Source organism: Lampetra fluviatilis, unplaced genomic scaffold, assembly GCF_964198595.1.
Source record: "Lampetra fluviatilis unplaced genomic scaffold, kcLamFluv1.1 SCAFFOLD_386, whole genome shotgun sequence".
In the NCBI taxonomy this organism is placed as follows: domain Eukaryota; kingdom Metazoa; phylum Chordata; class Hyperoartia; order Petromyzontiformes; family Petromyzontidae; genus Lampetra; species Lampetra fluviatilis.
In genome coordinates, this window is record NW_027621611.1 from 1,909 (window position 1) to 27,500 (window position 25,592).

Genomic DNA, 25,592 nt, shown 5'->3' on the forward strand with positions numbered 1-25,592 from the left:
AGTTAGAGAGAGAGGGAGAGTTAGAGAGAGAGGGAGAGTTAGAAAGAGAGGGAGAGTTAGAGAGAGAGGGAGAGTTAGAGAGGGAGGGAGAGTTAGAGAGAGAGGGAGAGTTAGAGAGAGAGGGAGAGTTAGAGAGAGAGGGAGAGTTAGAGAGAGAGGGAGAGTTAGAGAGAGGGGGAGAGTTAGAGAGAGAGGGAGAGTTAGAGAGAGGGGGAGAGTTAGAGAGGGAGGGAGAGTTAGAGAGAGAGGGAGAGTTAGAGAGAGGGGGAGAGTTAGAGAGAGGGGGAGAGTTAGAGAGGGAGGGAGAGTTAGAGAGAGAGGGAGAGTTAGAGAGAGAGGGGAGAGTTAGAGAGAGAGGGAGCGTTAGAGAGGGAGGGAGAGTTAGAGAGAGAGGGGAGAGTTAGAGAGGGAGGGAGAGTTAGAGAGAGAGGGAGAGTTAGAGAGAGAGGGAGAGTTAGAGAGAGAGGGAGAGTTAGAGAGAGGGGGAGAGTTAGAGAGAGCGGGAGAGTTAGAGAGAGAGGGAGAGTTAGAGAGAGAGGGAGAGTTAGAGAGAGGGGGAGAGTTAGAGAGAGGGGGAGAGTTAGAGAGAGGGGGAGAGTTAGAGAGAGAGGGAGAGTTAGAGAGAGGGGGAGAGTTAGAGAGAGAGGGAGAGTTAGAGAGAGAGAGGGAGAGTTAGAGAGAGGGGGAGAGTTAGAGAGAGGGGGAGAGTTAGAGAGAGGGGGAGAGTTAGAGAGAGGGGGAGAGTTAGAGAGAGAGGGAGAGTTAGAGAGAGGGGGAGAGTTAGAGAGAGAGGGAGAGTTAAGAGAGTTAAGAGAGTTTAGTGAGAGAGTTTCTCACCCACGGCGTGTCCCAGGAAGCTTTTCACTCCCAGTGCCACTCCCTCCACAAACTCCTCCGGACCGTGGATGGCTCCCTGATCATCAACATCACCATCATCACCATCACCATCATCACCATCATCACCATCAACAACAACATCATCATCATCACCACCATCATCACCATCAACACCATCACCATCATCATCATCACCATCATCACCATCATCACCATCAACAACAACATCAACATCATCACCATCATCACCATCAACAACATCATCATCAACATCACCATCATCACCATCACCATCATCACCATCACCATCATCACAATCAGCAACAACATCATCAACATCACCACCATCACCATCACCATCATCACCGTCAACAACAACATCATCATCATCACCACCATCATCACCACCATCATCATCACCGTCAACAACATCAACAACAACACCACCATCAGCAACAACATCATCATCAACATCACCACCATCACCGTCAACATCACCATCATCACCATCATCACCACCATCATCACCATCAACAACAACATCATCATCACCACCATCATCACCATCAACACCATCATCATCATCATCACCATCATCACCATCAACATCATCACCATCATCACCATCAACAACATCATCATCAACATCACCACCATCACCATCATCACCATCACCATCATCACCATCAGCAACAACATCATCAACATCACCACCATCACCATCACCATCATCACCGTCAACAACAACATCATCATCATCACCACCATCATCATCACCGTCAACAACATCAACAACAACACCACCATCAGCAACAACATCATCAACATCACCACCATCACCGTCAACATCACCATCATCACCATCATCACCACCATCATCACCGTCAACAACATCATCAACATCATCACCGTCAACAACATCAACAACATCACCATCACCACCGTCAACATCACCATCATCACCATCATCACCGTCAACAACAACATCATCAACATCATCACCATCATCACCGTCAACAACAACATCATCATCATCACCACCATCATCACCACCATCATCATCACCGTCAACAACATCAACAACAACACCACCATCAGCAACAACATCATCAACATCACCACCATTACCGTCAACATCACCATCATCACCATCATCACCACCATCATCACCGTCAACAACATCATCAACATCATCACCGTCAACAACAACATCAACAACATCACCATCACCACCGTCAACATCACCATCATCACCGTCAACAACAACATCATCAACATCATCATCAACATCACCAACACCACCATCAGCAAAAACATCATCAACATCACCACCATCATCATCACCATCAGCATAACCACACAGCCATCGTGAATCCCGTGTGTCTCTCCCCGTGTCTCCCCGTGTCTCTCCCCGTGTCTCTCCCCGTGTCTCTCCCCGTGTCTCTCCCCGTGTCTCTCCCCGTGTCTCCCCGTGTCTCTCCCCGTGTCTCCCCCCGTGTCTCTCCCCGTGTCTCTCCCCGTGTCTCTCCCCGTGTCTCTCCCCGTGTCTCCCCCCGTGTCTCCCCCCGTGTCTCCCCCCGTGTCTCCCCGTGTCTCTCCCCGTGTCTCTCCCCGTGTCTCCCCGTGTCTCTCCCCGTGTCTCCCCCCGTGTCTCTCCCCGTGTCTCCCCCCGTGTCTCTCCCCGTGTCTCTCCCCGTGTCTCCCCCCGTGTCTCCCCCCGTGTCTCCCCGTGTCTCTCCCCGTGTCTCCCCCCGTGTCTCTCCCCGTGTCTCTCCCCGTGTCTCTCCCCGTGTCTCTCCCCGTGTCTCCCCCCGTGTCTCCCCCCGTGTCTCCCCGTGTCTCTCCCCGTGTCTCCCCCCGTGTCTCTCCCCGTGTCTCTCCCCGTGTCTCTCCCCGTGTCTCTCCCCGTGTCTCTCCCCGTGTCTCTCCCCGTGTCTCTCCCCGTGTCTCTCCCCGTCTCTCCCCGTGTCTCTCCCCGTGTCTCTCCCCGTGTCTCTCCCCGTGTCTCCCCCCGTGTCTCTCCCCGTGTCTCTCCCCGTGTCTCTCCCCGTGTCTCTCCCCGTGTCTCTCCCCGTGTCTCTCCCCGTGTCTCTCCCCGTGTCTCTCCCCGTGTCTCCCCCCGTGTCTCTCCCCGTGTCTCTCCCCGTGTCTCTCCCCGTGTCTCCCCGTGTCTCTCCCCGTGTCTCCCCGTGTCTCTCCCCGTGTCTCTCCCCGTGTCTCCCCCCGTGTCTCTCCCCGTGTCTCCCCCCGTGTCTCCCCCCGTGTCTCTCCCCGTGTGTCTCTCCGTGTCTCTCCCCGTGTCTCTCCCCGTGTCTCCCCGTGTCTCTCCCCGTGTCTCTTCCCATGTCTCCCCGTGTCTCCCCGTGTGTCTCCGTGCGTCTCCCTGTGTGTTTCCCCCCGTGTCTCTCCGTGTCTCTCCCCGTGTCTCCCCCCGTGTCTCCCCCCGTGTGTCTCTCCCCGTGTGTCTCTCCATGTCTCCCCCCGTGTCTCTCCCCGTGTGTCTCTCCGTGTCTCTCCCCGTGTCTCTCCCCATGTGTCTCTCTGCGTGTCTCTCCCCGTGTCTTTTGCCATGTCTCTCCCCGTGTCTCCCCGTGTGTCTCCGTGCATCTCCCCCCGTGTCTCTCCGTGTCTCTCCCCGTGTCTCCCCGTGTCTCTCCTCGTGCGTCTCTCCGCGTGTCTCCGTGTCTCTCCCCGTGTCTCCCCGTGTCTCTCTCCATGTCTCCCCGTGTCTCCCCGTGTGTCTCTCCCCGTGTGTCTCTCTCCGCGTGTCTCCCCGTGTGTCTCTCTCCGCGTGTCTCCCCGTGTGTCTCTCCCCATGTGTCTCCCCATGTCTCCCCGCGTGTCTCACCTGGTAAGGTTCGTAGAAGAGACTTTCAACTCCCTCTGAGAGTCCTCGTAGCAGAGCCACGGGGTTACCCATCACGTCCAGACCCAGCAGCAGCACGTACGCCTGCCTGATGAACTACACACACACACACATTACACATTAAACACACAGACACACACAGACACACACACACACAGACACAATATACATGATACACACAGACACACACACAGACAGACACACACACAGACACACACACACAGACACACACACACACACAGACACACACACAGACACACACACAGACACACACACACAGACACAGCAGCAGCACGTACGTCTGCCTGATGAACTACACACACACACACATTACACATTAAACACACAGACACACACACACACAGACACACACATATTACACATTATACACACAGACACACACACACAGACACACACACAGACACACACACACACAGACACATTATACATTATACACACAGACACACACACACAGACACACACATATTACACATTATACACACAGACACACACACACAGACACACACTATACATTATACACACAGACACACACACACAGACACAGCAGCAGCACGTACGCCTGCCTGATGAACTACACACACACACACAGACACACACAGACACACATAACACATTATACAAACACACACAGATACACACACAGACACACACACACACACGCACATTATACATTATACACACACACACAGACACATCATACACACACACACAGATACACACACAGACACTATACATTATGCACACACACACACAGACACACACACACACAGACAGACACACTATACATTATACATAGACACACACACAGACACACACACACACACAGACACACACACTATACATTATGGGTGAGTGAGCGAGTGAGTAGGTGAGTGAGTGTGTGAGTGAGTAGATGAGTGGGTGGGTGAGTAGATGAGTGAGTGAGTGAGTGTGTGAGTGATTAGGTGAGTGTGTGGGTGAGTGAGTGGGTGAGTGGGTGAGTGTGTGGGTGAGTAGATGAGTGAGTGAGTGAGTGTGTGAGTAGATGAGTGAGTGAGTGAGTGTGTGGGTGAGTGAGTGAGTGAGTGGGTGAGTGTGTGGGTGAGTGGGTGAGTGAGTGAGTGTGTGGGTGAGTGTGTGGGTGAGTGGGTGAGTGGGTGAGTGAGTGGGTGAGTGAGTGGGTGAGTGTGTGAGTAGATGAGTGAGTGAGTGAGTGTGTGTGTGGGTGTGTGGGTGTGTGGGTGAGTGGGTGAGTGGGTGAGTGTGTGAGTGAGTGGGTGAGTGTGTGGGTGAGGACCTGGTTGGTGTAGTGTTTTGTGGCGTCAGTGAGAAGTTTCTGCAGCGTTGAGAACTCGTAGCTCACTTGGAAATACGCCATCCTGCACCAACATCACCATCACCAACATCACCAACATCACCAACATCAACATCACCAACATCATCAACATCATCAACATCACCAACATCAACATCATCAACATCACCATCATCAACATCATCATCATCAACATCACCAACATCATCATCATCAACATCATCATCATCAACATCATCATCATCATCAACATCAACAACATCAACATCACCAACATCACCATCACCAACATCAACAACATCATCATCATCACCATCAACAACAACAACATCAACATCAACAACATCACCACCATCACCAACATCATCAACATCAACATCAACATCATCAACACCATCAACATAAACAACATCACCAACATCAACATCACCAACATCAACATCACCATCACCATCATAACAATCATCACCAACATCAACATCACCAACATCATCATCACCAACATCAACATCACCAACATCAACATCACCAACATCAACATCACCAACATCATCATCACCAACATCAACATCACCAACATCAACATCACCAACATCAACATCACCAACATCATCATCACCAACATCAACATCACCAACATCAACATCACCATCATCACAATCATCACCAACATCACCACCATCACCAACATCATCAACATCATCAACACCATCAACACCAACATCACCACCACCATCACCAACATCATCAACATCACCAACATCAACATCACCAACATCACCATCACCACCATCAACATCACTGAGTGACTGGCTGAGTGGCTGAGTGAGTGAGTGGCTGAGTGAGTGAGTGGCTGAGTGAGTGAATGGCTGAGTGAGTGACTGAGTGAGTGAGTGGCTGAGTGAGTGAGTGGCTGAGTGGCTGAGTGAGTGACTGAGTGGCTGAAAGAGTGGCTGAGTGAGTGAGTGGCTGAGTGAGTGGCTGAGTGAGTGGCTGAGCGAGTGACTGGTTGAATGAGTGAGTGAGCGGCTGAGTGAGTGACTGAGTGAGTGAGTGGCTGAGTGAGTGACTGAGTGAGTGAGTGGCTGAGTGAGTGAGTGAGTGGCTGAGTGGCTGAGTGAGTGGCTGAGTGAGTGGCTGAGCGAGTGAGTGGCTGAGCGAGTGAGTGGCTGAGTGAGTGGCTGAGTGAGTGAGTGGCTGAGTGAGTGAGTGGCTGAGTGAGTGAGTGGCTGAGTGAGTGAGTGAGTGGCTGAGCGAGTGGCTGAGTGAGTGAATGGCTGAGTGACTGAGTGAGTGACCGAGTGAGTGAGTGGCTGAGTGAGTGAGTGGCTGAGTGAGCGAGTGGCTGAGTGAGTGGCTGAGTGACTGGTTGAGTGACTGGCTGAGTGACTGAGTGAGTGACTGCGTGACTGAGTGACTGAGTGAGTGACTGGCTGAGTGAATGAGTGACTGAGTGAGTGAGTGACTGGCTGAGTGACTGAGCGAGTGACTGAGTGAGTGACTGCGTGACTGAGTGACTGAGTGAGTGAGTGGCTGAGTGAGTGAATGCCTGAGTGACTGAGTGAGTGGCTGAGTGACTGTGTGAGTGGCTGAGTGACTGAGTGACTGAGTGAGTGACTGAGTGACTGACTGAGTGACTGAGTGAGTGAGTGGCTGAGTGAGTGAGTGACTGAGTGACTGAGTGACTGGCTGAGTGACTGAGTGACTGGCTGAGTGACTGAGTGACTGAATGACTGGCTGAGTGGCTGACTGACCGAGTGAGTGACTGAGTGGCTGACTGACTGAGTGACTGAGTGAATGACTGAGTGACTGAGTGAGTGACTGGCAAACTGGCTGAGTGACTGGCTGAGTGACTGAGTGAGTGACTGGCTGAGTGACTGAGTGAGTGACTGACTGAGTGACTGACTGGCTGAGTGACTGGCTGAGTGACTGAGTGAATGACTGAGTGACTGAGTGAGTGACTGGCTGAGTGACTGAGTGAGTGACTGGCTGAGTGACTGAGTGAGTGACTGAGTGAGTGACTGAGTGACTGAGTGACTGAGTGAGTGACTGGCTGAGTGACTGGCTGAGTGACTGAGTGAATGACTGAGTGACTGAGTGCGTGACTGAGTGAATGACTGAGTGACTGAGTGACTGGCTGAGTGACTGAGTGAGTGACTGACTGAGTGACTGGCTGACTGGCTGAGTGACTGGCTGAGTGACTGAGTGGCTGCTCGTACTTGAACACCAGGTCGTGTGTGTCTGTGAGCGTGGCTCCGATGTTCTGCAGGAGAATGTTCAAGCTCTCGATGGGAAGTTCAGCTCCTCCTCCACCTCCTCCACCTCCTCCACCTCCTCCTCCACCTCCTCCACCTCCTCCACCTCCTCCTCCACTCTTCCTCTCCTCAGAGCCAGCGGTCAGAGACAGAGACAGATGCAGCTGTGGGAGAGACACGGCCACCGTGAACCTCACCCACCCACACGGCCACCCACCCACACGGCCACCCACCCACACGGCCACCCACCCACACGGCCGTCGTGAACCCCACCCACCCACACACCCACCCACACGGCCACCCACACGGCCACCCACACGGCCACCCACCCACACGGCCGTCGTGAACCCCACCCACCCACACACCCACCCACACGGCCACCCACACGGCCACCCACACGGCCACCCACCCACACGGCCGTCGTGAACCCCACCCACACACCCACCCACACACCCACCCACACGGCCATCGTGAATCCCACCCACCCACACACCCACCCACACGGCCACCCACACGGCCACCCACACGGCCACCCACCCACACGGCCATCGTGAATCCCACCCACCCACTACTCCTAACAATAATACTACTATTACGACTACTGCTACTACTACTGCTACTAATACCACTGCTGCTAATGTAACTACTACCGCTACTAATACCACTACTACAACTACTACTACCACTACTACCACTACTACACTACCACCACTACTACTACCACTACTACTACTACCACTACTACCACTACTACTACTACCACTACTACTACTACCACTACTACACCACTACCACTACTACACTACTACTACTACTACCACTACTACACTACCACTACTACTACCACTACTACTACTACCACTACTAACACTACTACACTACTACTACTACACTACCACTACTACACTACCACTACTACCACTACTACACTACCACTACACTACTACCACTACTACTACTACCACTACTACTACTACTACCACTACTACCACTACTACTACTACCACTACTACCACTACTACACTACTACTACTACCACTACTACTATTAACACTACTACTACCACTACTACACTACTACTACTAACACTACTACACTACTACTACTACCACTACTACTACCACTACAACACTACTACTACCACTACTACACTACTACTAACACTACTACTACCACTGCTACTGTCACCGCTACTGCTGCTGCTGCTGTAACTACTGCTGCTACTACTGCTGCTGTAACTACTACTACTGCTGCTGCTACTGCTGCTGCTGCTACTACTGCTGCTACTACTGCTGCTGCTGCTGCTGCTGCTACTGCTGCTACTGCTACTACTACTGCTGCTACTACTGCTGCTGTAACTACTACTGCTGCTGCTGCTACTGCTGCTGCTGCTGCTACTGCTGCTGCTGCTGCTACTGCTGCTGCTACTACTGCTGCTGCTGCTACTACTGCTGCTACTACTGCTGCTGTAACTACTACTGCTGCTGCTGCTGCTACTGCTGCAGCTGCTGCTACTACCGCAGCGACGTCACCTTGAGTGGAGAGACGTGCAGAGACTCAATGTAGACCAGCGCTCCGCCCTGAGCCTCCTCCTCCTGGGCCTCCACAAAGTCCCAGCGGAGCAACTCCAGGTCACGGGAGAACTTCTCCAGCTACGCAGAGACACACACAAACACACACACACAGTGTCACACACACACACAGTGTCACACACACACACACAGTGTCACACACACACACAGTGTCACACACAGTGTCACACACACACACAGTGTCACACACACACACAGTGTCACACACACACACACACACAGTGTCACACAGTGTCACACACACACACAGTGTCACACACACAGTGTCACACACACACACACAGTGTCACACACACAGTGTCACACACACAGTGTCACACACACACACAGTGTCACACACACAGTGTCACACACACACACACAGTGTCACACACACAGTGTCACACACACACAGTGTCACACACATACACACAGTGTCACACACACACACAGTCACACACAGTGTCACACACATACACAGTGTCACACACACAGTGTCACACACATACACAGTGTCACACACACACACAGTGTCACACACACACACAGTGTCACACACATACACAGTGTCACACACACACACAGTGTCACACACACAGTCAGTGTCACACACACAGTGTCACACACACAGTCAGTGTCACACACACAGTCAGTGTCACACACACAGTGTCACACACACAGTGTCACACACAGTGTCACACACACAGTGTCACACACACAGTGTCACACACACAGTGTCACACACACAGTGTCACACACACACACAGACACACACACACACAGACACACACACACAGTGTCACACACACAGTGTCACACACAGTGTCACATACACACACACAGTGTCACACACACACACAGTGTCACACACACACACAGACACACACACACACACACAGACACACACACAGACACACACACACAGACACACACAACAACAACAACCGCCATTCGCCACTAAGTTGTGGTGACGTCACCACGACGCTTGTGCCAGGCCAAGTGCACCTTGAGGCCACGTGAAGTGTCGAACGCCCGCTGGCAGGAGGTCACGGGGCAGACCCAGCAGGTGCCACGGGTCGACTGACCGAGATGACTGAGATGACTGGCTGATGCACCACCTGTGCCCCCTACTGTGCCAACTTGCTGTGCTTTAGCCACCCGGCGCTCCGCTCGTTGTTGTGAGCGTCGCTCCTCCGCCCTCCGTTGTTGTTGGAGGGCGACTGCCTCCAACTGCCCAGTAGCGTCCTTCACGAGCCTCCTCCACTGAGGCCGATCTTGACACCGCTGGTACCAGTCATCGGCAAGTCCACTCAGCTCCACGTCCTCCTGTACCACGTCACTCCATCTCTTCTCTAGCCCGTGCCGCGCCCGTTTAGCCCCCTCGATCTGGCCGAACAAAAGCTGTTTAGGCATGCGGTGGCTGGGCATGCGGGCTACATGACCCAGCCAAAGCAGCCTTGCCTGCCGGAGGAGCTCACCGATGGGACTTTGCCCAGATCTTTCAAGGATTTGTGAGCTCCTCACACAATCCAGCCTGCAGGTTAAACCCAGGATGGATCGTAGGCAGGCCAGCCTAAATGTTTCCAACCGGCGAAGATGCTCCACTAGGGGGGTCCACGATTCGGAGTGAGACCTCTGCTGTTAAACCGGAGCCGGTCATAAGCACACTGCCCAGGTATGGGAAACTCTCCACTCTCTCCACAACTGCCCCATCACCGATTGGGAGTTGTGGGGGTGGAGTGCCCGATGGTACAAAATACCCAGGCAGGTGCTTAGTTTTGGTGGGGCTGATGGTAAGGCCCCATCTCTTAGTGGCACGCTCTAGTCTCAGCAGCAGCGTCTCCAACTCCTCTTCTGAATGAGCAGCTATTACCAAATCATCGGCATACATAGCGTGGTTGACCAATAGGGAGCCATCCCTTGATCGCACCCGGGCGTCGATCAGCCTCCCATTATATCTGTACCAAATGGTAATTCCCCCGGTACAGTTATTGAAGGCTTCACGAACTACGCAGTCGAAATAGATGTTAAATAATGTGGGAGCCAGAGGACATCCCTGTCGCACCCCAAGGTGTACAGGGAAAGGCTCCGACTCCCGGCCACGTAGTTTTTACCCGGGCCCGCTCACCATCATGAAGGTCCTTAATGATCGTGAGCAGAGGGTCAGGGACTCCGAAAGCACGAAGAACAACCCAGAGCCCAGTCCTACTGATGGTATCATAGGCCTTGACCAGGTCAATAAAGCAGAGATGTAGCTCTTGTTGGAATTCCCTACACCTCTGCTGTAGCAGACGGACAGAAAATATGGCATCTGTGCAGGACCGCCCTTTCCTGAAACCACATTGGGGCTCCGCAAGCCTCTCCTCAGCGTGCCTAGCAAGGCGATGTTGAATAATCCTTGCCAGGACCTTACCCGGCACACTGACACACAGACACACACACACAGACACAAACACAGACACACAGACACACACACACACAGACACAAACACAGACACACAGACACACACACACAGACACACAGACACACACACAGACACACACACAGACACACAGACACACAAACACAGACACACAGACACACAGACACACAAACACAGACACACAGACACACACACACAGACACACACACAGACACAAACACAGACACACAGACACACAGACACACACACACAGACACAAACACAGACACACAGACACACACACACACAGACACAAACACAGACACACAGACACACACACACAGACACACAGACACACACACAGACACAAACACAGACACACAGACACACACACACAGACACACACAGACACAAACACAGACACACAGACACACAAACACAGACACACAGACACACACACACAGACACAAACACAGACACACAGACACACACACACAGACACAAACACAGACACACAGACACACACACACAGACACACAGACACACACACAGACACAAACACAGACACACAGACACACACACACAGACACAAACACAGACACACACACACACAGACACAAACACAGACACACACACACAGACACACAGACACACACACACAGACACACAGACACACACACAGACACAAACACAGACACACAGACACACAAACACAGACACACAGAGGTAAACTCTATGGGTCTCTATGAGTGTAAACTCGATGAGTCTCTGTGAGTCTCTGTGGGTCTCTCGCCTTCTCTTCCTCGGCGATGCCCCCAGGTGCCTCTGGGTAGAAAATCCTGAGCAGCTCCGTGACGAATCCGACGTCGATGGACAACTCCATCTCCTGTACCAGCACGACGCAGTAGCTGCACAGACAGAGACACGGGGAGACAGATACACAGACAGAGACACGGGGAGAGAGAGACGGAGAGAGAGAGACACGGGGAGAGACACGGTGAGAGAGAGACACGGTGAGAGAGACACGGTGAGAGAGACCCGGTGAGAGACACGGGGAGAGAGACACGGGTGGAGAGACACGGGTGGAGAGACACGGGGAGAGAGACACGGGGAGAGAAACACGGTGAGAGCGACACGGTGAGAGAGACACGGGGAGAGAGACGCGGGGGAGAGAGACACGGGTGGAGAGACACGGGGAGAGATACACGGGGAGAGACACAGGGAGAGACACGGGGAGAGAGACACGGGGAGAGAGACACGGGGAGAGAGAGACACGGGGAGAGAGACACGGGGAGAGACACGGTGAGAGAGACACGGGGAGAGAGACACGGGGAGAGACACGGGGAGAGAGACACGGGGAGAGAGAGACACGGGGAGAGAGACACGGGGAGAGAGACACGGGGAGAGAGACACGGGGAGAGAGAGACACGGGGAGAGAGACACGGGGAGAGAGACACGGGGAGAGAGACACGGGGAGAGACACGGTGAGAGAGACACGGGGAGAGAGACGCGGGGAGAGAGACACGGTGAGAGAGACACGGGGAGAGAGACGCGGGGAGAGAGACACGGGTGGAGAGACACGGTGAGAGAGACACGGGGAGAGAGACACGGTGAGAGAGACACGGGGAGAGAGACACGGGGAGATACACGGTGAGAGAGACACGGGGAGAGAGACACGGGGAGAGAGACACGGGTGGAGAGACACGGGTGGAGAGACAAGGGGAGAGAGACACGGGGAGAGAAACACGGTGAGAGAGACATGGTGAGAGAGACACGGGGAGAGAGACACGGGGAGAGAGACACGGGTGGAGAGACACGGGGAGAGAGACACGGGGAGAGAGACACGGTGAGAGAGACACGGTGAGAGAGACACGGGGAGAGAGACACGGTGAGAGAGACACGGGGAGAGAGACACGGGGAGAGACACGGTGAGAAAGACACGGGAAGAGACACGGTGAGAGACACGGGGAGAGACACGGGGAGACAGAGACACGGGGAGAGAGACACGGGGATAGAGAGACACGGTGAGAGAGACACGGGGAGAGAGACACGGGGAGAGAGACACGGGGAGAGACACGGGGAGAGACACGGGGAGAGACACGGTGAGAGAGACACGGGGAGAGAGACACGGGAAGAGACACGGTGAGAGACACGGGGAGAGACACGGGGAGACAGAGACACGGGGAGAGAGACACGGGGATAGAGAGACACGGTGAGAGAGACACGGGGAGAGAGACACGGGGAGAGAGAGACACGGGGAGAGACACGGGGAGAGATGGTGAGAGAGAGACACGGGTGGAGAGACACGGGTGGAGAGACACGGTGAGAGAGACACGGGGAGAGAGACACGGGGAGAGACACGGTGAGAGACACGGGGAGAGACACGGGGAGAGACACGGGAGAGAGAGACACGGGGAGAGAGACACGGGGAGAGAGACACGGGGAGAGAGTGAGTGGGTGAGTGAGTGAGTGGATGAGTGAGTGGATGAGTGGGTGGGTGAGTGGGGGAGTGAGTGGGGGAGTGAGTGAGTGAGTGATTGGTGAGTGAGTGGGTGAGTGGGTGAGTGGGTGAGTGAGTGAGTGGGTGAGTGGTGAGTGAGTGGGTGAGTGAGTGATTGGTGAGCGAGTGAGTGGGTGAGTGAGTGATTGGTGAGCGAGTGAGTGGGGTGGGTGAGTGAGTGTGTTAATGCATGAGTGAGTAGGTAAGTGAGTGGTGAGTGAGTGATTGGTGAGTGGTGGTGAGTGAGTGGTGAGTGAGTGGGTGAGTAAGTCAGTGAGTGGGTGAGTGAGTGGGTGAGTGAGTGGATGAGTGGTGAGGGTGAGTGTGAGTGGGTGAGTGAGTGGTGAGTGAGTGGTGGTGAGTGAGTGGTGAGTGAGTAGGTGAGTGAGTAGGTGAGTGAGTGAGTGATTGGTGAGTGATTGGTGAGTGAGTGACTGAGTGAGTGAGTGAGTGAGTGAGTGAGTGGGGGAGTGAGTGAGTGATTGGTGAGTGGGTGGGTGAGTGAGTGAGTGAGTGAGTGGGTGGGTGGGTGGGTGAGTGAGTGGGTGAGTGGGTGGGTGGGTGGGTGAGTGAGTTGGTGAGTGAGTGAGTGATTGGTGAGTGATTGGTGAGTGAGTGACTGAGTGAGTGAGTGAGTGGGGGAGTGAGTGAGTGATTGGTGAGTGAGTGGGTGAGTGGGTGGGTGGGTGAGTGAGTGAGTGGGTGAGTGAGTGGGTGAGTGTATGAGTGAGTGGTGAGTGGTGAGTGGTGGTGAGTGAGTGAGTGGTGAGTGGTGGTGAGTGAGTGAGTGACTGAGTCAGTAGGTGAGTGAGTGAGTGGGTGAGTGAGTGAGTGATTGGTGAGTGGTGGTGAGTGGTGAGTGAGTGAGTGGTGGTGAGTGGTGGTGAGTGAGTGAGTGAGTGACTGACTGAGTGAGTGACTGAGTGAGTGGGTGAGTGAGTGAGTAGGTGAGTGAGTGAGTGATTGATTGGTGAGTGAGTGGGTGAGTGAGTGAGTGGTGAGTGGTGAGTGGGTGACTGAGTGAGCGGTGACTGAGTGACTGAGTGAGTAGGTGAGTGGGTGAGTGAGTGAGTGGGTGAGTGAGTGAGTGATTGGTGAGTGAGTGGGTGAGTGGGTGGGTGGGTGGGTGAGTGGGTGGGTGGGTGGGTGGGTGAGTGGGTGGGTGGGTGGGTGGGTGAGTGAGTGGGTGGGTGGGTGGGTGAGTGAGTGAGTGGGTGGGTGGGTGGGTGAGTGGGTGAGTGGGTGGGTGGGTGAGTGAGTGGGTGAGTGGGTGGGTGAGTGGGTGAGTGGGTGGGTGGGTGGGTGAGTGAGTGGTGAGTGGTGAGTGGTGGTGAGTGGTGGTGAGTGCTACCCACGTGATCTGCATCACGTGATCACTCTTCTTGTTGTGTTTGGCGATGAAGCTGATGTCCACAAACGGCCTGGGAGCTGTAGAGGTCACACAGGGGTCACGGCGGGGTCACACAGGGGTCACGGGGGTCACAAAGGGATGACGGTGAGGGGGGTCATGGGGGGTCACACAGGGTCATGGGGGGTCACGCAGAGGTCACGGTGGGGGGTCATGGTGGGGGTCACACAGGGGTCACGGGGGGTCACGCAGGGGTCACGGGGGTCACAAAGGGGTCATGGGGGGGTCATGGGGGGTCACACAGGGGTCACGGGGAGTCACTGGGTCAGAAACATTTGATATGGTGAACGAATGGAGGAGAGTGGTGGTGAGTGTGGTGGTGAGTGTGGTGGTGAGTGTGGTGGTGAGTGTAGTGGTGAGCGTGGTGGTGAGCGTGGTGGTGAGCGTGGTGGTGAGTGTGGTGGTGAGTGTGGTGGTGAGTGTGGTGGTGAGTGTGGTGGTGAGTGTGGTGGTGAGTGTGGTGGTGAGTGTAGTGGTGAGCGTGGTGGTGAGCGTGGTGGTGAGCGTGGTGGTGAGCGTAGTGGTGAGTGTGGTGGTGAGTGTGGTGGTGAGTGTAGTGGTGAGCGTGGTGGTGAGCGTGGTGGTGAGCGTGGTGGTGAGTGTGGTGGTGAGTGTGGTGGTGAGTGTGGTGGTGAGTGTGGTGGTGAGTGTGGTGGTGGTGAGTGTGGTGGTGAGCGTGGTGGTGAGCGTGGTGGTGAGCGTGGTGGTGAGCGTGGTGGTGAGCGTGGTGGTGAGCGTGGTGGTGGTGAGCGTGGTGGTGGTGAGCGTGGTGGTGAGCGTGGTGGTGAGTGTGGTGGCGAGTGTGGTGGTGAGTGTAGTGGTGAGTGTGGTGGTGAGTGTGGTGGTGAGTGTAGTGGTGAGCGTGGTGGTGAGCGTGGTGGTGAGCGTGGTGGTGAGTGTGGTGGTGAGTGTAGTGGTGAGTGTGGTGGTGAGTGTGGTGGTGAGTGTGGTGGTGAGTGTGGTGGTGAGTGTGGTGGTGAGTGTAGTGGTGAGCGTGGTGGTGAGCGTGGTGGTGAGCGTGGTAGTGAGCGTAGTGGTGAGTGTGGTGGTGAGTGTGGTGGTGAGTGTGGTGGTGAGTGTGGTGGTGAGTGTGGTGGTGAGTGTGGTGGTGGTGAGTGTGGTGGTGAGTGTGGTGGTGGTGAGTGTGGTGGTGAGTGTGGTGGTGAGCGTGGTGGTGAGTGTGGTGGTGAGCGTGGTGGTGAGTGTGGTGGTGAGCGTGGTGGTGAGCGTGGTGGTGAGTGTGGTGGTGAGTGTGGTGGTGAGCGTGGTGGTGAGCGTGGTGGTGGTGAGCGTGGTGGTGGTGAGTGTGGTGGTGGTGAGGAGTGGTGAGTGACTCACCAGAGTCGAGGGCGATGGACCGAGGTGGTGCCACGGGGTGGAACACGACAGGGAAGACTGCGCCCATCAGCTGATTGTCCACCTAGCAGGGTCAACGGGGGGTCAACGTGGGGTCAACGTGAGGTCAACGTGGGGTCAACGTGAGGTCAACGTGAGGTCAACGTGGGGTCAACGTGGGGTCAACGTGAGGTCAACGTGGGGTCAACGTGAGGTCAACGTGGGGTCAACGTGGGGTCAATGTGGGGTCAACGTGGGGTCAACCTGGGGTCACCGTGGGGTCAATGTGGGGTTATCGTGAGGTCTCCCGTGTCCTCTGTGTCTGTGAGTCTGTGTGTGTCTCTGTGTGTGTCTCTGTGTCTCTGTGTGTCTCAGTGTGTGTCTCTGTGTGTGTCTCTGTGTGTGTCTCTGTGTGTGTCTGTGTCTCTGTGTGTGTCTCCGTGTGTGTGTGTGTCTCTGTGTGTCTCTGTGTGTGTCTCTGTTGTGTGTCTGTGTTTCTGTGTGTCTCTGTGTGTCTCTGTGTGTGTCTCTGTGTGTGTCTCTGTGTGTGTCTCTGTGTGTGTCTCTGTGTGTGTCTGTGGGTCTCTGTGGGTCTCTGTGGGTCTCTGTGTCAACTCTGTGTCTCTCTGTGTGTCTCTGTGTGTCTCTGTGTCTCTGTGTGTCTCTCTGTGTGTCTCTGTGTGTCTCTGTGTCTCTGTGTGTCTGTGTGTCTCTGTGTGTCTCTCTGTGTGTCTCTCTGTGTGTCTCTGTGTGTCTCTCTGTGTGTGTCTGTGTGGCTCTCTGTGTGTCTCTGTGTCTCTGTGTGTCTCTGTGTGTCTCTGTGTGTCTCTCTGTGTCTCTCTGTGTGTGTCTCTGTGTGTGTCTCTGTGTGTGTCTCTGTGTCTCCCTGTACCTGTAGGCGGTACAGCTGGGTCCGCAGGTTGATGTGCCTACCCTGTCTCTCTGTGTGTGTCTCTGTGTGTCTCTCTGTGTGTGTCTCTGTGTGTGTCTGTGTGTGTCTGTGTGTCTCTCTACCTGTAGGCGGTACAGCTGGGTCCGCAGGTTGATGTGCCTACCCTGTGTCTCTCTGTGTGTCTCTGTGTGTCTCTCTGTGTGTGTCTGTGTGTCTCTCTACCTGTAGGCGGTACAGCTGGGTCCGCAGGTTGATGTGCAGGGCGTCCGTCTCAAACTCGAGTCTCAGTGCCGGCAGGAACGAGCGGCGGATTGGGGCTTTGACAGGCCTCAGGCTCAGCATGGCGTCAATGTCGAACTGAGACACGGGGAGAGACACGGGGGGAGACACGGGGAGACACGGGGGGAGACACGGGGAGAGACACGGGGGGAGACACGGGGAGACACGGGGGGAGACACGGGGAGAGACACGGGGAGAGACACGGGGGGAGACACGGGGGGAGACACGGGGGGAGACACGGGGTGAGAGAGACACGGGGGGAGACACGGGGGGAGACACGGGGGGAGACACGGGGGGAGACACGGGGTGAGACACGGGGAGAGACACGGGGGGAGACACGGGGGGAGACACGGGGAGAGACACGGGGAGAGACACGGGAAGAGACACGGGGAGAGACACGGGGAGACACGGGGGGAGACACGGGGTGAGAGAGACACGGGGGGAGACACGGGGGGAGACACGGGGGGAGACACGGGGGGAGACACGGGGGGAGACACGGGGTGAGACACGAGGACAGACACGGGGGGTGAGATACGGGGAGAGACACGGGGGGAGACACGGGGGGAGACACGGTGGAGAGACACGGGGAGAGACACGGGGGGTGAGACACGGGGAGACACGGAGACACGGGGAGACACGGGGAGAGAGACACGGGGGGGGGAGAGAGACACGTGGGGGGGGGGACACAGGGAGACACGGGGGGAGACACACGGGGGGAGACACACGGGGGGAGACACACGGGGGGAGACACACGGGGGGAGACACGGGGGGGGGAGACACGGGGAGAGACACGGGGGGACACGGGGGGAGACACGAGGACACATGACAGAGACACACAGACACACAGAGAGACACACACAGACACACAGAAAGACACACACACAGAGACACACAGAGACACACAGAGACACACAGAGACCCACACAGAGACACACACAGAGACCCACACAGAGAGAGATCCTTGAGTACAAACTCCCCTCACCTCTGCCTCCCCCACGGTGACCCTTGCTGCCCTCCTTCTCGGCTGCTGCTGCTGCCCCTGCTGCCCCTGCTGCCCCTGCTGCCCCTGCTGCTGTTGCTGCTGCTGCGCGCTGAAGGCGGCCTCCAGGTGCTGGCTCAGCTTCTCGCTCAGCGGTTTCCAGCGACGCTTCTTCTCAACTTCCCACACAACGCCAGAGCTGGGGGGGGGGGGGGGGCGGGGGGGGGCAGGGAGGGAGAGGGGGGGGGGGGGAGAGGGGGTCACGCCGGAGCACGGGAAGCACCGAGGAAGCGTAGAAGCAGGCAGGAAGCACGCAGGAAGCACGCAGGAAGCACGCAGGAAGCACGCAGGAAGCAGGCAGGAAGCACGCAGGAAGCACACAAGCAGCACACAGGAAGCACACAGGAAGCACACAGGAAGCACACAGGAAGCACGCAGGAAGCACACAGGAAGCACGCAGGAAGCACACAGGAAGCACGCAGGAAGCACACAGAAGCACGCAGGAAGCACGCAGGAAGCACACAAGCAGCACACAGGAAGCACACAGGAAGCACACAGGAAGCACACAGGAAGCACGCAGGAAGCACGCAGGAAGCACGCAGGAAGCACGCAGGAAGCACACAGGAAGCACGCAGGAAGCACGCAGGAAGCACGCAGGAAGCACACAGGAAGCACACAGGAAGCACACAGGAAGCACGCAGGAAGCACGCAGGAAGCACGCAGGAAGCACGCAGGAAGCACGCAGGAAGCACGCAGGAAGCACACAGGAAGCACACAGGAAGCACGCAGGAAGCACGCAGGAAGCACGCAGGAAGCACACAGGAAGCACGCAGGAAGCACGCAGGAAGCACGCAGGAAGCACGCAGGAAGCACGCAGGAAGCACGCAGGAAGCACGCAGGAAGCACGCAGGAAGCACGCAGGAAGCACGCAGGAAGCACGCAGGAAGCACGCAGGAAGCACACAGGAAGCACGCAGGAAGCACACAGGAAGCACGCAGGAAGCACGCAGGAAGCACAGTGGAAGCACACAGGAAGCACGCAGGAAGCACGCAGGAAGCACACAGGAAGCACGCAGGAAGCACGCAGGAAGCACGCAGGAAGCACGCAGGAAGCACACAGGAAGCACACAGGAAGCACGCAGGAAGCACACAGGAAGCACGCAGGAAGCACGCAGGAAGCACGCAGGAAGCACGCAGGAAGCACGCAGGAAGCACGCAGGAAGCACGCAGGAAGCACGCAGGAAGCACGCAGGAAGCACGCAGGAAGCACGCAGGAAGCACGCAGGAAGCACACAGGAAGCACACAGGAAGCACGCAGGAAGCACGCAGGAAGCACACAGGAAGCACGCAGGAAGCAGACAGGAAGCACACAGGAAGCACGCAGGAAGCACACAGGAAGCACGCAGGAAGCACGCAGGAAGCAGACAGGAAGCACGCAGGAAGCACGCAGGAAGCACGCAGGAAGCACGCATGAAGCAGACAGGAAGCACACAGGAAGCACACAGGAAGCACGCAGGAAGCACGCAGGAAGCACACAGGAAGCACACAAGAAGCACGCAGGAAGCACGCAGGAAGCACGCAGGAAGCACACAAGAAGCAGACAGGAAGCACACAGGAAGCACACAAGAAGCACACAGGAAGCACACAGGAAGCACACAAGAAGCACGCAGGAAGCACGCAGGAAGCACGCAGGAAGCACACAAGAAGCAGACAGGAAGCACACAGGAAGCACACAAGAAGCACACAGGAAGCACACAGGAAGCACGCAGGAAGCACGCAGGAAGCACGCAGGAAGCACACAGGAAGCACACAGGAAGCACACAGGAAGCACACAGGAAGCACACAGGAAGCACACAAGAAGCACGCAGGAAGCACGCAGGAAGCACGCAGGAAGCACGCAGGAAGCACGCAGGAAGCACGCAGGAAGCACACAGGAAGCACGCAGGAAGCACGCAGGAAGCACGCAGGAAGCACACAGGAAGCACACAGGAAGCACACAAGAAGCACACAGTAAGCACACAGGAAGCACGCAGGAAGCACGCAGGAAGCACGCAGGAAGCACACAAGAAGCAGACAGGAAGCACACAGGAAGCACACAAGAAGCACACAGGAAGCACACAGGAAGCACACAAGAAGCACGTAGGAAGCACGCAGGAAGCACGCAGGAAGCACACAAGAAGCACACAGGAAGCACACAAGAAGCACGTAGGAAGCACACAAGAAGCACGTAGGAAGCACACAAGAAGCACGCAGGAAGCACACAGGAAGCACACAAGAAGCACACAGGAAGCACGCAGGAAGCACGCAGGAAGCACGCAGGAAGCACGCAAGAAGCACACAAGAAGCACGCAGGAAGCACGCAGGAAGCACACAAGAAGCAGACAGGAAGCACGCAGGAAGCACGCAGGAAGCACGCAGGAAGCACGCAGGAAGCACGCAGGAAGCACGCAGGAAGCACGCAGGAAGCACGCAGGAAGCACACAAGAAGCACACAAGAAGCACGCAGGAAGCACGCAGGAAGCACACAAGAAGCAGACAGGAAGCACACAGGAAGCACACAAGAAGCACACAGGAAGCACACAGGAAGCACGCAAGAAGCACGCAAGAAGCACGCAGGAAGCACGCAGGAAGCACGCAAGAAGCACGCAGGAAGCACGCAGGAAGCACGCAGGAAGCACGCAGGAAGCACGCAGGAAGCGTCGTCGTTACTGACCTGCAGATGGACACGAAGGCGACTTCGTACCTCCCTCCCCCCCCCCCTGGCCCCTCCCCCTCCGCCCCTGGCCCCTCCCCCGATGAGGGAGAGCCCCACCCCCTGGAGCGACACCTCCACCCGCAGCGCCTGGGAAGACCCGGAGCCGGGAAGTGCCTGGGAAGATCCGGAGCCGGAGCCCCGGAGCGAGGAGGAAGAAGCGGAGCCGGGAAGAGCCGGGGATCCGGAGCCCCGGAGCGTCTGGGAAGACCCGGAACCGGAGCCGAGAAGTGTCTGGGAAGAAGCGGAGCCGGAGCCCCGGAGCGTCTGGGAAGAAGCGGAGCCGGAGCCCCGGAGCGAGGAGGAAGACGCGGAGCCGGGAAGAGCCGGGGAGCCGGATCCGGAGCCCCGGAGCGAGGAGGAAGAACCGGAGCCCCGCAGCGCCTGGGAAGACCCGGATCCGGAGCCCCGGAGTGTCTGGGAAGAAGCGGAGCCGGAGCCGAGAAGTGTCTGGGAAGAAGCGGAGCCGGAGCCCCGGAGCGAGGAGGAGGAGGAGGCTGGGAGCGCGGTGGAAGCGCCGGGAAGCGCGGTGGAAGCGCCGGGAAGCGTGCGGGTGAGGGCGGCGGCGTCGTCGGTGAGGAGCAGAACGCGCTGCACCCCGCACAGGAAGCAGGAGAACCACGGGGAAGCGGAGTGGGAGGAGCCGGGGGAAGCGGAGCGGGAAGCGATGGGGCCTACGGAGCCGAACTCATCCTGAGGGGGGGCGGGGAGAGACGATGTTGGTGTTAATGTTGTTGTTGGTGTTGTTGTTGATAATGATGGTGATGGTGTTGATGATGATGTTGATGTTGTTGTTGATGATGATGTTGATGTTGTTGTTGTTGATGATGTTGATGTTGTTGTTGATGATGATGTTGATGTTGTTGTTGATGATGATGTTGATGTTGTTGTTGATGATGATGTTGGTGTTAATGTTGTTGTTGGTGTTGTTGTTGATAATGATGGTGATGGTGTTGGTGATGATGTTGTTGATGTTGGTGTTGTTGTTGATGATGTTGATGATGATGTTGTTGATGTTGGTGTTGTTGGTGTTGTTGATAATGATGGTGATGGTGTTGTTGATGTTGTTGTTGTTGATGATGTTGGTGATGATGTTGTTGATGTTGTTGTTGATAATGATGGTGATGGTGTTGTTGATGTTGTTGTTGATGATGTTGGTGTTAATGTTGTTGTTGTTGGTGTTGTTGTTGATGTTGTTGTTGATGTTGTTGTTGATGATGTTGGTGTTGTTGTTGATGTTGTTGATGTTGTTGTTGATGTTGATAATGATGGTGATGGTGTTGTTGATGATGATGTTGATGTTGTTGTTGATGATGTTGATGTTGTTGTTGTTGGTGTTGTTGTTGATAATGATGGTGATGGTGTTGTTGATGATGGTGTTAATGTTGTTGTTGATAATGATGGTGATGGTGTTGTTGATGTTGTTGATGTTGTTAATGATGTTGATGATGTTGATGTTGATGTTGATGTTGTTGTTGATGATGATGTTGATGTTGTTGTTGATGATGTTGATGTTGATGATGTTGATGATGTTGTTGTTGATGATGTTGTTGATGTTGTTGTTGTTGTTGACGACTCACGGCAGTGAGCTGCGTGGTCCTGCGCTTGCCGTCCGCGACTCCCCAGCAGAGCGAGCGAGCCCCGCTGGGGGACGGCCACGAGAACAACACGGCCTGGCCCGCCATCAACCACCGCTCAACACCACCACTACAACATCAACAACATCACCATCATCAACAACATCATCAACATCATCATCAACAACATCAACAACATCATCATCAACAACATCATCAACATCATCAACACGGCATCAACACGACATCAACACGGCCTGGCCCGCCATCAACCACCGCTCAACACCACCACTACAACATCAACAACATCACCATCATCAACAACATCATCAACATCATCATCAACAACATCAACAACATCATCATCAACAACATCATCAACATCATCAACACGGCATCAACACGACATCAACACGGCCTGGCCCGCCATCAACCACCGCTCAACACCACCACTACAACATCAACAACAACAACATCAACAACATCAACAACAACATCAACAACAACATCAACATCATCATCAACATCATCAACAACATCAACAACATCAACAACATCAACATCATCATCAACATCATCAACACGACATCAACACGGCCTGGCCCGCCATCAACCATCGCTCATCACCACGACTACAACATCAACAATAACAACATCAACAACAACATCAACATCATCATCAACAACAACATCAACAACATCATCATCAACATCATCAACATCATCATCAACAACATCAACAACATCACCATCATCAACAACATCATCAACATCATCATCAACAACATCAACAACATCATCATCAACAACAACATCAACATCATCATCAACAACATCAACAACATCATCATCAACAACAACATCAACATCATCATCAACAACATCATCAACATCATCATCAACAACATCATCAACATCATCATCAACAACATCAACAACATCATCATCAACAACAACATCAACATCATCATCAACAACATCAACAACATCATCAACATCATCATCAACAACATCAACAACATCATCATCAACAACAACATCAACATCATCATCAACAACATCAACAACATCATCATCAACAACATCATCAACAACATCATCATCAACATCATCAACACGACATCAACACGGCCTGTCCCGCCATCAACCACCGCTCATCACCACCACTACAACAACATCAACAACATCAACATCATCATCAACATCATCATCAACATCATCAACACGACATCAACACGGCCTGGCCCGCCATCAACCATCGCTCATCACCACGACTACAACATCAACAATAACAACATCAACAACATCATCAACAACATCATCAACAATAACAACATCAACAACATCATCAACAACATCATCAACAATAACAACATCAACAACAACAACATCATCATCAACAATAACAACATTAACAACAACAACATCATCATCAACAACATCAACAACAACACGGCCTGTCCCGCCATCAACCAGCGCTCCTCACCACCACTAACAACATCACCAACATCAACAACATCACTACCATCACCACAATCATCATCAACAACAACATCATCAACATCACCACCATCATCATCAACAACAACATCATCAACATCACTACCATCATCAACAACAACAAGAAAACAACATCAACAACATCACTACCATCACCACAATCATCATCAACAACAACATCATCAACATCACTACCATCATCATCAACAACAAGAAAACAACATCACTATCGTCACCACCATCATCATCAACAACATCATCAACATCAACAACATCACTACCATCACCACCATCATCATCAACAACAACATCAACAACATCATCAACATCACCACCATCATCATCAACAACAAGAAAACAACACGGCCTGGCCAGCCATCAACCATCGCTCACCACCATCACTAACATCAACAACAACATCAACAACAACATCAACAACAACATCAACAACAACATCAACAACAACATCAACAACACGGCCTGTCCTGCCATCAACCAGCGCTCCTCACCACCACTACAACAACATCAACATCAATAACAACATCAACAATAACAACATCACCATCACCCACCCACTCACTCACCCACCCACCCACCCACTCACCCACTCACCCACTCACCCACCCACTCACCCACTCACCCACCCACCCACCCACTCACCCACTCACCCACTCACCCACCCACTCACTCACTCACCCACCCACCCACCCACTCACCCACTCACCCACCCACTCACCCACCCACTCACCCACTCACCCACCCACCCACCCACTCACCCACTCACTCACCCACCCACTCACTCACTCACCCACCCACCCACTCACCCACTCACCCACCCACTCACCCACCCACTCACCCACTCACCCACCCACCCACCCACTCACCCACTCACCCACCCACTCACCCACCCACTCACTCACTCACCCACCCACCCACCCACTCACCCACCCACCCACTCACCCACCCACCCACTCACCCACTCACCCACCCACCCACTCACCCACTCACCACTCACCCACCCACTCACCCACCCACCCACCCACCACCCACTCACCCACCCACCCACTCACCCACCCACTCACCCACTCACCCACCCACTCACCCACTCACTCACTCACCCCACCC

General features: G+C 54.6%; 2 protein-coding genes across 2 annotated transcripts in view; both read right to left on the bottom strand.

Annotated features, from left to right (window-relative positions):
• Positions 1 to 837: 837 nt before the first annotated feature.
• Positions 838 to 23,075, bottom strand: LOC144955477 (intermembrane lipid transfer protein VPS13C-like; the record flags this gene model as incomplete). The annotated part of the gene is made up of 12 exons (XM_078885681.1): positions 22,971 to 23,075; positions 21,352 to 22,064; positions 18,643 to 18,838; positions 17,604 to 17,738; positions 16,493 to 16,574; positions 15,102 to 15,174; positions 12,040 to 12,154; positions 8,806 to 8,925; positions 7,238 to 7,437; positions 5,001 to 5,082; positions 3,686 to 3,799; positions 838 to 913 (listed from the first exon to the last, which is right to left on the bottom strand). Coding segments are annotated over exons 1-12 (2,011 nt in total), but the record flags the coding sequence as incomplete, so codon positions are not given.
• Positions 23,076 to 23,364: 289 nt separating this feature from the next.
• LOC144955478 (intermembrane lipid transfer protein VPS13C-like) overlaps positions 23,365 to 25,592 on the bottom strand; it is a 28,290-nt gene continuing 26,062 nt past the window's right edge. Inside the window, exon 10 of the mRNA XM_078885682.1 lies at positions 23,365 to 23,419. Within this exon, the coding sequence (XP_078741808.1) occupies positions 23,365 to 23,419 (55 nt within the window). The remainder of the gene's footprint in view (positions 23,420 to 25,592) is intronic.